General features: G+C 40.6%; 1 protein-coding gene across 1 annotated transcript; it reads right to left on the bottom strand.

Annotated features, from left to right (window-relative positions):
• Window positions 1–6,619: 6,619 nt before the first annotated feature.
• FRG1 (FSHD region gene 1) lies at window positions 6,620–13,393 on the bottom strand. The gene is made up of 9 exons (XM_065696217.1): window positions 13,221–13,393; window positions 12,813–12,880; window positions 11,374–11,496; window positions 10,370–10,427; window positions 10,087–10,201; window positions 9,596–9,700; window positions 8,764–8,855; window positions 7,636–7,746; window positions 6,620–6,747 (listed from the first exon to the last, which is right to left on the bottom strand). The coding sequence occupies exons 1-9, from the start codon at window positions 13,280–13,282 to the stop codon at window positions 6,711–6,713; spliced, it is 771 nt and encodes a 256-aa protein (XP_065552289.1). The 5' UTR covers window positions 13,283–13,393; the 3' UTR covers window positions 6,620–6,710.
• Window positions 13,394–13,873: the final 480 nt, after the last annotated feature.

Raw genomic sequence — 13,873 nt, 5'->3', positions numbered from 1 at the left:
ATGAGAGGTGCAGGGCAGGTGCCTTTGTTAGGAAGATGGAGTTTTCTCCATCTTGCCTGCTCAAGAGCACAGGAAATGGGAGAGACAGTCTAATGACAGACTATGAGAATACACCCATCTAAAGCACATACACCAAATGGTCTGGGTTGGAAGGGTCCTGGAAGACCATCCAGTTCCAACACCCCTGCCAATGGGCAGAGACACCTTCCACTACAGCAGGTTGCTCCAAGCCCCATTCAGCCTGGCCTTGAACACTGCCAGGGACAGGGCAGCCACAGCTGCTCTGGGCAACCTGTGCCAGCGCCTCACCACCCTCATAGTGAAAAATGTCTTTCTAATGTCTAATCTAAACCTCCCCGCTTTCAGTTTCAAGCCGTTCCTTCTCATCCTGTCACTACCTGCCCTTGTAAAAAGTCCCTCTCCAGATGTTCCGTAGGTCCCCTTTAGGTCCTGGCGGCTGCTCTAAGGTCTCCCCAAAGTCTCCTCTTCTCTGGTCTGAGCAACCCCAGCTTTCCCAGCCTGTCTTCATAGGAGAGGCGTTCCAGCCCCCTGATCATCTTCATGGCCCTCCTCTGGACATGCTCCATCAGTCTGCATTCCTCATATGTTGGGGGCCCCAGAACTGGATGCAGCACTGCAGGTGGGGTCTCATGAGAGCAGAATATATAGGGAGACTCACCTCCCTTGACCTGCTGGCCATGCTCCTTTTGATGCAGCCCAGCAGTCAGTTGCCCATTATTTATTTACTACTATATGGAAATCTATTTGTTGTATTATCACATACAAGCCAGCAGCAGAGTAAGGTGCATCCTCCAAATAACTTATAATAAAAAGGTATAATTTTAGTGTGAGCAAATGAACAGGTAATGAGTATATATGTTAGCAACAGTTTTTGGAAGCACCATAAATAAATACTAAAAACCTTCTAGGATGCTTGTGTTTTAGCTTGTGTCTTGAGCTTCATGCAGTGCCCCAGATGTGTCACATTTTTAGGCACACATAAAAGAAGCAATGCAGTCTTTCATATCATGACTTAATTGGCTGTACAATTAACTCTTATAAAAAAAAAACCAGGGGTGGTAACAAAAGGAAGTCCTTGGTTGATTGAAAAGCTACATTACATTGCAGAAATTAAGAAACAGGAAAGGATAAAAGAAACGCGTTGTAAGATGTGAAAGCCTTGGGCAAAGGGAGGGAATGCAGCAGTGTGTAGGAAGGAATCAGCACAGCGCTTTAGAGACCAAGGCAGAAAGCATTAAGTACTGACGGAAGAACATACAGACCCAATTAGGGGATTCAGGAAATGAGGAAAATTACAGCGTAACAGGAGAAACCTTGAGATTTTCCTGGGAGTGTCTTTTACACATAAGAAACTGCTTTGTTTCCTTAGGGCTCAGGCAAATTTTTCTGGTTGAACACAAATACCAGGGAATAATTCTGCATTTACGCACAGGTAACTGAACATACTATTGCAGTCTAATGTGAGAAATAGTCAGATTAAGTTGGTGCTGTTGTTTTCTAAACATCTGCAGTCCCTTTTGCTTAGCTTTCACTTCTGGAGCAAGCAGATTTTAGGTGCCTTACTGTGAGAGAAACTTGTTTTCGCGTATCAGGGGTGGGGCTTCGCAGTATTAAGGCTTTGTAATATTAAGACTTTGCAATATTGAGGCTGGGGCTAAGTTACTAAGGGAACAAAACAAAGGGGCACACTCTGTAGTTAAAGACAATGTCATCTTTGGGCAACAGACACACTCTGTGGTTAAAAAGAATGCTATCTCTGTACAACCTACGAAACTAAGGTGGTGCAAACTGGTTCTCTAGTTAGTCAGTCAGTTAGGGTACTACATGTCTGCCAGAGAGTTATGAAACTGAACCATAAAAGGAGACAAATAAGAGGAAGGGGCATACAAAATCGAGTAAGCGGAGATGTAAATGAGGTGGGACAGTTAGCATGTAGATTATACGTGCTGGATAGGCTGTAAACCTTGGAGTACCCAACCAATGAGGGAACAAGGGAGGGAACAGGGTAGGAAATACAAATCAAAGTTCTGCCTTTGCTGTGTGTGCCTACTTGCCTGGATACCCGGTTTTGCAAAAACGTGAATAAATAGCTGCTTCACTGTTTTATCTAGAGACCATTTCTCACACTTACTATCTTTATCTTCATCTAGATGCTTTACCATCTTTAGGACATTTTTAACAGTAGAAAATAAATTATGACTTTGGAAAACTAAAAGCTTTAAATGCTCTGATGACAAAATTACACCCTCATCACATTAAACATTCACAACTTACTTTTTTGAAGCCTCTTTATACTTCTGGTTTAGTTCTTTCAACAATAAAGAAATTTTTGGTTTAAGGAATCGTTAACATCCTCCAGCACCTGTGTTTGTCTGACTATGGCTGTTCCACTGCTTTCCTATCAGAACACCTTGCCTCCAGAGTCCACACCAGTACCATTTTGTTGTCTAGATTTGCTCCATCAGTTTTCAAAAATCTACGTTAAGTCAAAAGAAAAGAGCTTTGTAAAATGTGCAGCTTTACACATTAACTGTACTGATAGCTGGTGTCACCAACACCTAGTACTTCATGTCTACCCGTTGCTTTCTTGTACTCATCTATCCAGTACTGTATTACCACTCCCCAGATTTGTTCTTTCCTCCACATAGAGAGGTTGCACAAATTACTTCCCCTTTTCTCTCTGCTTCAGTTAAAGTTCTTTGTGCTAACACTACTGCTAGACATGGTATCACCAAGACTCCATTAACACCTCCAGTGAGAAAATATCCCAACGGACTCTTTATAGCTACAGTTCAAGAGACATTGTGTGGGATGGTTTAGTGTGAGGTGTCCCTGTCCATGGCAGGGGGGTTGGAACTAGATGATCTTGAGGTCCTTTCCAACCCTAACTATTCTAAGATTCTATACTGATCTTCACTGTTTTGTCATACCTTTCATTTCCTTTTCTGGAACTAAAATTCCAGTGAATTCCCCAGACCTCTGTTTCCGTGTTATCTCAGGCAACATTTTTTTAGCAAGAATCTAGTGTATCATTAGTTCCAACACAGAGGGGTGACCCCATTGCTACTACAGTATCCTTATTCTCTGCAATGCTGCTTGTCCCTTGCTGAATCCAGTACTACTTCTTCTTAGGACAATGTCATTTCACTTGCTGTAGCATTTCTTTTTGTTTCAGTTACTGCAAGGTCTTTAACAAAATGCTTCTGTTACTATCACTTGGACCTATTTACAGCACCTACACCTTGCGTTCTCCTATTTACACAAACAGGAAATGGAAAATTCCTTTCTATTCATGAAAGGAAAACCAGATACTGCCACATCAGTCTATTTCAACCATCACTTCAGATGCATTTAAGATTCACAGTGATTGTGGATCAGTGACAACTGCAATGGACTGCCAAATAAATAATTACTCTGGCCTGCAGCCTGCTCCTTGTGGTGCCACCTCTTTCCCAGCACTTCCAGGAACAGTTTTGGCATCATGGCCACTTCCAGGTCCATGATGCTGGTGTTTAAACCACGACAGTTGTACACCAGGTTACTTACATTTCTGGGGAGGGACATCTGCCGTGGTACCTGTAACCAGAACTGAGTCCTAATCCCCAGAACTGAGTCCAAACTGAGGAGCTCTGGGGAAAAATCAATTACAGTTTTTTTCCTGTGATAGCAAAACCCACAGCTATGCTGCATTTTCTTCCAAGAATTCCTCAGACTCCAGCTAGCAACATTTGCCAACAAATGTCTCTTTAGCCCTACCTTTTGGCCTTCTCCTTGAAAATTCTGCACTCGCTTCTGTCACACCTAAACATGCGCAATGCATCTTTTCTCACAATGTAAGAACTCAAAATATGGCCTTTATTAACCGTGGAAAAGGCAGCACAGCCCTCTTCTTCACAAAAACTGAGTCATGGAGTGTATGGACATACACTGCAATTGTAAAGCCTCTAAGCTACACATACAATCAGTTTCATCTGCTTGACCATTTCTGCTACTGGTAAAAAATTTAGCCTCACGCTCTGCCTATACGGTTCGCTGATTGACAGGGTATCTATTCTTATTTGAGAGCAATCAGGCTATACACAGAATTCCCTGGAAAAGCCAACTATTCTTTCTCAAGACCACTGAGAGACTGGGAGCTTTTTCTCTGGACTACATCATTGCACAGGGCTTAAGTTATATTGCAAATAACTTAACATTGGTAATTTACATACTTTTAATTTTTCTTGGAGCCATTCCCTTAATACAAGCCAAATATCCAGAACTGATACAGTCAATGAGATTTTATAACTGGGTTATCAGTATGTGAGGGAAGTTTAACATAATTCTGGAAACACCTAAAAAAAAAAATAAATCAGAATCGAGGATCAGTTCAGCTAATTACAATTTCTTTCTGCAAATGTTTTAATACAGAGACTCACTACAAACATGTTGACATTCCCAGCAATTGCCTGCATTCTTGAAAGAATGCATAGTTACTAGAAATTGATAGGAAATAAAGGTAACTTTTAGTCATTCCTGCTATGCGCTAAGCTTAGACTCAAAAGTTTTGCACTAGAACGAGAAATAAAATCTGTGAAAACTTTAAAATGAAGCTGTTGAACTGGCAAGAAGCTCACGTATTCACTCAGTTTATGTGACCGCATGATACTATTACATTTTGGTTAATAGTATTTCCTGAAATACAATAATCAGAAAAGTGATAGACATAAGGGAAAAGACAGTTCTCTAGGATTTAAAAAACCCCAGCCACTAAGGGGGCTTTTGTACCTCTGGAAACTGAGGAGAAAATTCTCATTTGATTGTTTTACTATTTTTTTTTATTCAACACAAACCTTGCTTATTTAATTTCTCAGCATTGTGTTATAACTTCTATTCGCATTAAAACAGAAATTCTTGTGAAGCAGCTGGAATGACACAAGGTCTCCAAGGACTTGTCAGTACAAGAAAGTTACAAGCACAACAGTCCCAATATCGCTGCACAAACCAGCTCCCCAGAGGCAGCATTTTGATTTCTCATTTGTTGTGTCAACAGAAAAAGCTGAAGTGGGAAGAAAAGGCTCTCATTCCAAAACAGATATTCAAACAAGGAACTAGTGAGTGTGCCTATTCTTATAAAATAGCTATTAGGTAAAGAGTAGGTTTAACAGGTATAAAACAAATACGTAAGTTACACTGCCTTAGAAGAAAAAGCCCTGTGGCAAGTCTCTGTACTCAAGTGGGATAAAGCACTGATAGAGCATGATAAGCTTAAAAATGCCATCTGTGGAAGGCTTAGACTTCTGTTTGCTCTTCTAAAAATGTTACCTCATGAATGTGCCCAGCCTGTGGAGATTTTCTTCTTCTGGTTCCATAAAATGTGTGTGGGCTATATCCATATTTTTTAAGTTCTTTGAAAAATTACATACTTTTATTGCTAACCTCAGCTAGCCTTCCTTAACCAGCTATAATTTGTTTTCAAGCTGAAAGTCAATAAAAGGTTTAAACAGTTACGATGTATTTAAATTCTTTGTGCTTTTTCCTCAAGGCCAGCTGCCTACCAAATTAGACCAATATAAACTGCCATTACTGGCTAGGCTCTATTGGTCTGTTCTTGTGCTCTTTTCAGACACATCATTATCTTGCATGAGCTTACAGTTTTCTACTATATGTGCAGTTCAAACTGACAGCCAGGAGGATCTCCATAAAGACAATTTAAATTATTCCCATGAAAATGCTCAACATTCTTACCAAGTAATCTTTATGACGCAGATTACAGAAGCTGTGGAGGGAGTAAGCAATTGTTCTGAGATAGTTCCTATGGAGATGTTGTTACTGTAAAGCTTCTTAGTAATCAGAGCAGACAGGGGTGCTGTATTTTATGAGATACTAGGAATGCATATTATACATGACCATAAAAAAAAAGTCCCTGCTCTTTTATTAAATAAAGTCCATGCCATAGAAAAACCAGCAAAATCATTTTTTCCCTCTTGGAAAATAAGCGGCCTGCTAACACAAAACAGCCATCCCCTTTTCTTATGAAACCACTTGCATTTTCATTTGTAATAGGGTTCTGTGACTTGTCCACACTTTTTCCAACATATGGATTACATCACTTATCTGTTTAGAACATTGTTTTATGAAGGCTGAATATTCTGGCCCAGTACTCACTTGATGCAGTGCTCTATGCAATATTTGGGACTACATCTGAATATTCTGGCCCAGTCCTTACCTGAATCACTGGCTCCACAGATGCCCTACGCAGGATCTGAGAGGATGTGTTCCAAGACATACATTTTCAATTATTTCTTCTTGTTCGGTAGTTACATACTTATACGTTCAATGTGTTAACCATATTTTGCTTTTGAACTTCATCACCGTTCTCTTCAGCCCTTAATGTCTTCTGCCCTGGCTCTTCATTCAGGTTCCTTTCATCAGCTTTGGAAGAATCAGTGGGTCAATTTCTTTCCCATTAAATAATTATCTCACTATTTCAACAGCATGTAGTTTTAGAGTAAATGTAATTGTATTCACCAGGGAAAGATGACATTAGTTTGACACTTAATTACAACTCTTAGGTGACCCTTTAAAAATAAGGTAATAAAAACATCAGCAAAACTCGTTCAATAAAAAATAATTACAAAACGTTTTACTCTTGTTTTCAATTATGACACTATCATCGAAGCTGTAGAAGAAAATGGATCAGCTGGTTGTCACTTGCAGTATCTATCTGATTTCACTTTTGCTCTCCTGTATGGAAAAAGTAATGAAACAAGATTTAGATTAAGACTAAACACGATTACACCAAGGTGTTTTAGCTGCCTCAAAGCATTAAGCATTAAAAGCAATTTTTCTTAAACTTTACTTCAGTAACACACATATAAAGCCTAACAATACTTTGGATTTGTTAATTAACTTTGTTTTTTAAGGAGCTAGAACTGCAATGTCTAAAGTTAACCTTGTCTTTCCCTTCAAATCATCACAAATTGCATTTTCTCCACCCTGAGGAATAGAATTCAGATTCAGTGTGATTTGAAAGTGACACTCAATCTCTGATGTCCCAGGAGTCTTCCCCCATCACTTGCAATCATCAGAATAGTCTGCTGCATTCCACCAACTGAATTAATGCAAATATTTCTGCTATATATTGATACAAAATGTTTTAAAAATCTGAGACAGTTTCTGTAGTCTCAGCTCATGTGGGGAAAAAGATTATTCCTATTAGATTGCGTTAAGAGTGTTCTTAATAAATGCTATTTCTCTTTAAAAATGCAGCTTTCCACCCTCCAAAATGCTTTGGTGCCATAGATATTGAAAATGTTAAAATAGCTTGATTTTGTGGTTAAAAAAAATGTATCCCCCAACTCTCCTGTATTAAACAGACTGAAAAGCCTACTTAAAGCTTTCTGAAACAATTAATTTCGGGGTAAATTCAAACCTATGAACCTCAGTTTAAGAAGTGAAAACGCAGACCACAAAAAGAAGCCAGCCCCAGAACTCAGGCCGACCACTGACCCAAGAGGAAATGCTTAACAGCCCACCCATGAAATATAGCTCTCTTTTGTACCCCAGGTTTAGTATAATTCCATCTCTGAGTAGTTTTTAAATCACGACATTATTTCTTGTACTCCAAAGTACCTGTCAAGCAGCATTTCATGAAAAGTGCCTTCTTTCCTGGCTTTTCTAAGGGCTTTTGTATCTTCTTTGCTTATTTTAAGCTTTTTGTCTTGAAAACTTTGGAATTTCCTTCTGTAAGGGGAGGAGGAAAAAAATAAAAATAGTGTAACTGCTTTATTGAAAACTTTAAAGAAACAGCTGTGGTAAGAATCTTAACTTCTGTTACACAGTGGACAACTGGCTAAATAAAACCAAGCAAACTATTACAGTACCAAATACTAAGACTTCTGTAGATGAAGATATTCTCAGGGCTTTGTTTTTGGGGTTTTTTTTCAGTCTAAATGGGAATAAGCCCTACACAATTAACATGATGTGGTTACAAGTTCTAAAGTGCTCCTTCTTCAACTACTAGCATGGTAAGTCAGGGAGGGAAAGAGTATTGGGTGTAGGTGGCAAGGTGCTGGTAGTGGGGAGCTTCAAGGATGGTCTCTGTGTGAAAGGGCCAGGGCCTGCCCTGTGCTGGAGCCACTGCAGGATGTAGATGAGTCCATCAGCAAAGCTGGTGGCACCTCCATGAAAATGTATTTAAGAAAAGCCAAAATGCCACACAAGCAGAGGAGGACACATAAAACCATAAGTTTTCGAGATGGCAGTGTGAATATCAAGGACTCAGAAGGAGAGCGAGGGAGGTGCTTCAGGCAGTGCAGTGAATATTCCCTTTCAGCCCATGGAGAGGACCATGCCTGAACAGGAGAAAAGTGGGACAGTGGCAGAGAGAAAGTCTCATATATCGACCCATACCCCATCCTGCCTGGGGAAGCAGGTAGAGTAGTCTGAAGTTGAGCCTGGGAGGTGGGTGAAGGAAAGGTGGTGGTTTTAATTTTTGTCTTTGTTTCTCATTAGCCAAATCTACTTTAATGGGCAATACATTTAAATAGTTTTCTACAAGTTGAGTCTATTTTGCCTGTGACAGTATCTGGTAAACAATCTCCCCATCTTTATCTCAACCCACGAGCTTTCTCATCCTGTTTTCTTTCCTTGTCCTGCTGAGCGGAAAGAGTAAAAAGTTGTGTGGGAGCTTGGCCCTTCCAAAGACAGCCCCAAAGAGAAGTGCAAAAAAAGTACTTGAACCTGCTGTGAACTACATACACATAATTGATTTCACACTGTTTAACATTTCCTTTGTCTTCATGTGGAACATCATCTTTCTTCTCAGCTTCTCTTTCAGCACAAGTACGAATCTAGCCATTGACAGAAAAACAGAACAGAAAATGCCTCTATTTTTAAAACCAGAAGTTCCAGATAAAGACAACAACATATCCTTAGTAACAGAATGGAAGTTCACAGCTTGCAAATTGGTTAATTCACAACAAGAAACAGCTGTACTAAAAGCAAAAGCTGCCTCTTGAGAAATATTAAACGTGATCCTCAAAGCTACTGTAAAACATGATTGCCTTCATCTCGGAGAAGCACTATTGCAGTTCTTAGTTTTAGTAGGGGTAAAATGCCTTTTTCAGAGACTTGATTTAAAAGTATTATTGCTTTCACAGACACCTACCTGCAACTGAAGGCACACATATATTTTCCATGTCGAGATAAAGTCAATATAGTCTTTTTACATTCTCTTACTTAAAAGATCTTCCCTTCTGCATATCATGGTAAACCTTCTCTGTCCCTGCTACAGTCGTAATTTATCTCTTCCATATAAAGAAGTTATTTCAGAACTATCTGGACTATCACACAGACTGTCCCGCCCCCTCCCTTCTTCTTGCCCTTCCCTAGTGGTAATGTATCTTCCTGCCTCTACTGGAAGTACCTCGGCTTATGTAGCCCCACAGCTCATTTACCTTTCTTGTGACCAAAGCACATGACAGCTTATAGAAAGCTATTATAACTATTAACAGTAATTTGCAGCACACAGACACCTGCTTGTTTGAATATCTGTGCCAACTGCAAAGTAACTGTGGAAGTTACAGATTACCTTGATCATTTCTTCTTCCCCTGCAGTTTTGCTTTTGGCTTCTATGTCTCCCTCTTCATTGCATCTAATAAAACGGCTGTTTGCTGCTAGCAATGCCATTTTCTTCTGCAGATAGAATATCATATATTGTTAGTATAAAGAGTTTGCATATAATCCATGATTCACAACATTTATTCTCTACAATATACCAAATAATTCCACAAATGCATTTTATCTTTTATGTATGGACATGTCAATAGCTAGCCAGTGGACTTGCTGGCTCCTGTATTCTTAAGATGCTTACAGCTGTCCAAAAATGCAGTAACTTGAAGTATTCTAAGAGCTTCCAATTATAGAAATGCACTGCAGCTGGGAAACCAGAAGTTTATATGTTACAATATAGAAGAAACTGCAAACGGCTTTTACTTGACAGGCAAAGACCATCAATATAGATTAATTTAAAATACAGTCAAAAGCTAAGAAAGTCAAATGAACTATTCCAAACAGCTTACATCTTGGAAGACAGGTTCCCACTGCTCTCTTGACCCTATTGCATCTGCACGTCCAATGACAAGTCCATCTGAATTTATACCAAGGTATTTGCCATAACCAGACTTCAGAGCAATCCTCAAAGAGAAAATGCAAAGAATTTTTAATTCAAGCAATTCACAATATCTAACACATCACAAACACTTTTTACTAGACAATATATCTCAAGAGAATATAAAAGCATTTATTCACAAGAGAAACAAAGATAACAATTATCAAAGCTGGTAACATTGGTTCAGTAATTACCTTGTATCAGACAACTTTACTGCTGTAAACTGTTCAGGAGGACTAGGGCCTTCATCATCTGAGGAATGAATTTTCCATTAGTTAAGTACAAAGTATTAAACATACAGTATTTTAGCCTGTTAATACTGCAGCTCCAAAAAGAATTAAATATGGCCATTGCTAAGTACTGTGGAAAGCTGCAATATTTTATTTCTTTAAAAATTCCTTTTTTGAATTTTCACTTTAAGAAAGTAATGCAGGTGCTCATTTCATGTATTTAGAGTGCTTACAGCAAGACAAAATAAAGACAGTCCTTGTATAAAGTAATTTACAGTTGAGAATGTTTCATAATTCTCCAGGTGGCTTTGAAAACCTTCATCTATTTGTAATGATATTTTTTCCACAACAAAATGTACTAAGGTTCAGATATGATAACACAACTCAGTATCCTAAAAGCTACTAGCCTCTTTATCCCTCAAAACCAAAAGGAGAGAATACTGCCATCATTGCTTTGATCTCACACTGGAGGTGAAACACAGCTCAGTGTTCTGGAGCACTCCTTGTCTGGCTGAGGGCTCTTAAATTCAAAGTAAGGACAAGCTAATTATTTGACCACATTAGTAGCCCACTTGTGCAGCAACAAAACAAATATATTAAGATGAGGATGTAGCAATAAGCCTTGAAACTCATCTGCCTTCAGTACCACTCCTGAAATGACACCATAAAGATTTTATAGGATTTAATAAAAGTTATACTGCCTTTTATCCAGTAAGCAGTATGGCCTTTAACAGGTGATCATTTCCAATGCATTTCAATTTATTGTACATATAAACCAGCAAGAAACTAGATCAGTGAAACTGACAGTCATTAGGTTTAAGTCATCTGCATGCTATGGCTAGGTTTATTGCATTATTTGTAGTAAGCCTTTTTAGCTGTAAAACTACTTGCCTCTATGTCAAGCTCATTTTATGCTCTTGTGCCTTTCATTATTAAAACTACTTATTTCCAAATTTCCTGTAGCAAACCTTTATGTGGTGCTCCAAGCGTAAACAAGCCATTGTCCAGGGCATGGATGTACGCTCCTTTATCCATTTCTATAGCTATTGTTCCCGTGATTTCACCAAAATTACGGACAGCCCACCAGTTTCCTAAAATACAAAGAGAGTTAGTAGGGTAATTACAGCTTCGGATTACAGCAGTTACCGATGGTATTTCTAGGAGTGTCTTCTTTGAGATTTGAAATTCTAGAGATACAACTGCTATTGCCACTTCAAGATCTTTCTGAATTATTTTATAGCACAGAGCAAACTTAACAGGATTGCTGCTGAACTGGGATGTCTTGCTGCTCCAGCCATCCTGTCATCCCTAGTTACAGGCTCCTGCACTTCAAACCTTCTTTGTGTTAGTCCATAGAGCAAGCTGATCCATTCAGCAGCAAATATACACCTTGCAAGGAAGGTATTTTGTGTTTTCTTTTTCCTCTGGACCATTGTACGGGCCATATCCAATTACTAGCTTCTCCAACAGAAAATAAAAAACTATCTCATCTTGCTGTTAAAATACTTAAGGTGAGCTGTAACCTTAGGCTTAGGTCATTCAAGCCAATCTGTGTTTGAATTTTTGAGCCCCACAGAATTCTACCAACATTAGAGGTATCCCTACCCCCATGTATGACTTAGAATTATGACATCTGTAGCTGTTAAACAGTAGAATTTTCTCCTAGCATACCGTTTTACAAATACTTCCTACCTAATTAAGACAATATCTATTTTTAATTAATCTGAAAATATCTTTTTTACAGATGGTAAATCCGGCAGGTTATTCTGCCTTGAGCTGAAATAATCTTCCCATATCATTATATAACATATACTTATTTGTCTTGTCCTATACACCCTGAATATTCCACTTATGCATATAGAATTAGATTCAAGGCATCATCCAAGAAACAATGCCCCCCCAAGACTCTTTTCTTTTTGAAAGGATAGAAGGTTGAGTGAACTAAAGAATGCAGTCAGAAAGTAACTAGTGGCAGAGTAAGAACAGAAAGCACAGGAAATCCAATCACTAATTTTCAAAGTGATAGTAACAGAAGATTTAAGTCGTTTACATACAAATGCGCTCACTAGGTAGCAGCATTACAGTCTTAAAGTTTCTCCTCCTGAAGCAAATACTATTGAAGAGAAAACAGGAAGAAAGAAAAAAAAAGAAGAAAGATCCAAGCTGGTAAGTAGCTTGAGATTATATAAGAACATGCTTCAGCTAAGAAGGTAAGTGGAAGATCCATCCCATTGGTGTCAGAAGTTCTATCTGGAGTCCAGGAAAACCCCAACATGCAAATAACGTTTTGAGACAGTCACAAATCTCTACAGAAGCTACATTTCCTTTGCAAAGCCCTGTAACAACCTCTTTGGCTTCGCCATCCCCTAGTTTCCACCCTGTCACGTAATTCTGGAAAGCAGCTCACCAACAATATCAAGTTGCTCTGCCGCATCCTCTACCCTTTTCCTTTTCTTCTCCTTGTGCTTTTTCTTGCTGCACAGAGAGATGTAAAGAAGTAAGAACGTGCCTCCGGCCCGTCCCCTCCCCAGCAAGTCCGCTCTCTCGCACGGCCTCGCTCCCAAGGCGCACCGCAGCTGGTAACTGACACCAGGCGGGAGCAAGGTGCTCACAGTCGCAGAGCCTTGCCCTGTCCGGCCAGCCCAGGCTCATCCGCACCCGGAGGGACGGGACGGCACAGCACAGCCAGGTCCCAACCCTAACCAGTCTCCGACGGCCCCGGAGCAGTGGGAGCGCTGCCGCATTTCCCGGCCCGAGCGCCCGCGGCTGCGGGAAGCCGGGCGCAGACGGTGCCGGCGGACAGCCCACTCCTCACCTCTTCTCTTTCGCCCCTTTGAGGACGAGCTTGGTGGATTTAACGCAGGAATACTCCGCCATGTCCGCCTACGGCAAGCACAGAAGGACACATCCGGGTGCGCTCCGACGGAAGCCGCGGAGCGACAAACCTTTCCTCCAGTCCGTGCCCTGCTGCATCCCGGGCATGCGCATACTGCCCGCCTGTGGGGCCGGGGCGGCGCGGCGTGGTCAGCTTTGCGTCGTCGCGCGTAGCGCGGCCCGGGCGCACATTTTGGGGGGGGGGGGGGGGGGAGAGTAAAGAAAAGTTTAAATTCACTTTTAAAAGCGTGTTTCCCGGCACCTGCGCCTTTTATAAGTGTGGCTCGGTGCCACCGGTTGTCCTGGCGCTAAGGAGTGGAGAGTTCACAGCTTTCTGTCTGGTGTGTGGCAGCTTCCTTTTCACGTGTGTATTCAAAAGCTGCTCTGACAGACACACCGCAGAGCCCTTGGCCCTGTGCCCTCCACCAGGGGCAGCAGGCCGTGCCCGAGTGTCTCAGTGGCAAGGGCGATATGACCTGGGGCTGTGTGGATGCAGGAGCAGAAGCTTCAAGGCAAGCCTGTGAAGATAGACCATAGAATCACAGAATAGGTAGGGTTGGAAAGGACCTTAACATCACCAAGTTCCAACCCCCC

Source organism: Lathamus discolor, chromosome 1, assembly GCF_037157495.1.
Source record: "Lathamus discolor isolate bLatDis1 chromosome 1, bLatDis1.hap1, whole genome shotgun sequence".
Classification (NCBI taxonomy): domain Eukaryota; kingdom Metazoa; phylum Chordata; class Aves; order Psittaciformes; family Psittacidae; genus Lathamus; species Lathamus discolor.
Note: the sequence above shows the minus strand (reverse complement) of the source record. Positions and strands in the feature narration are given on the sequence as shown.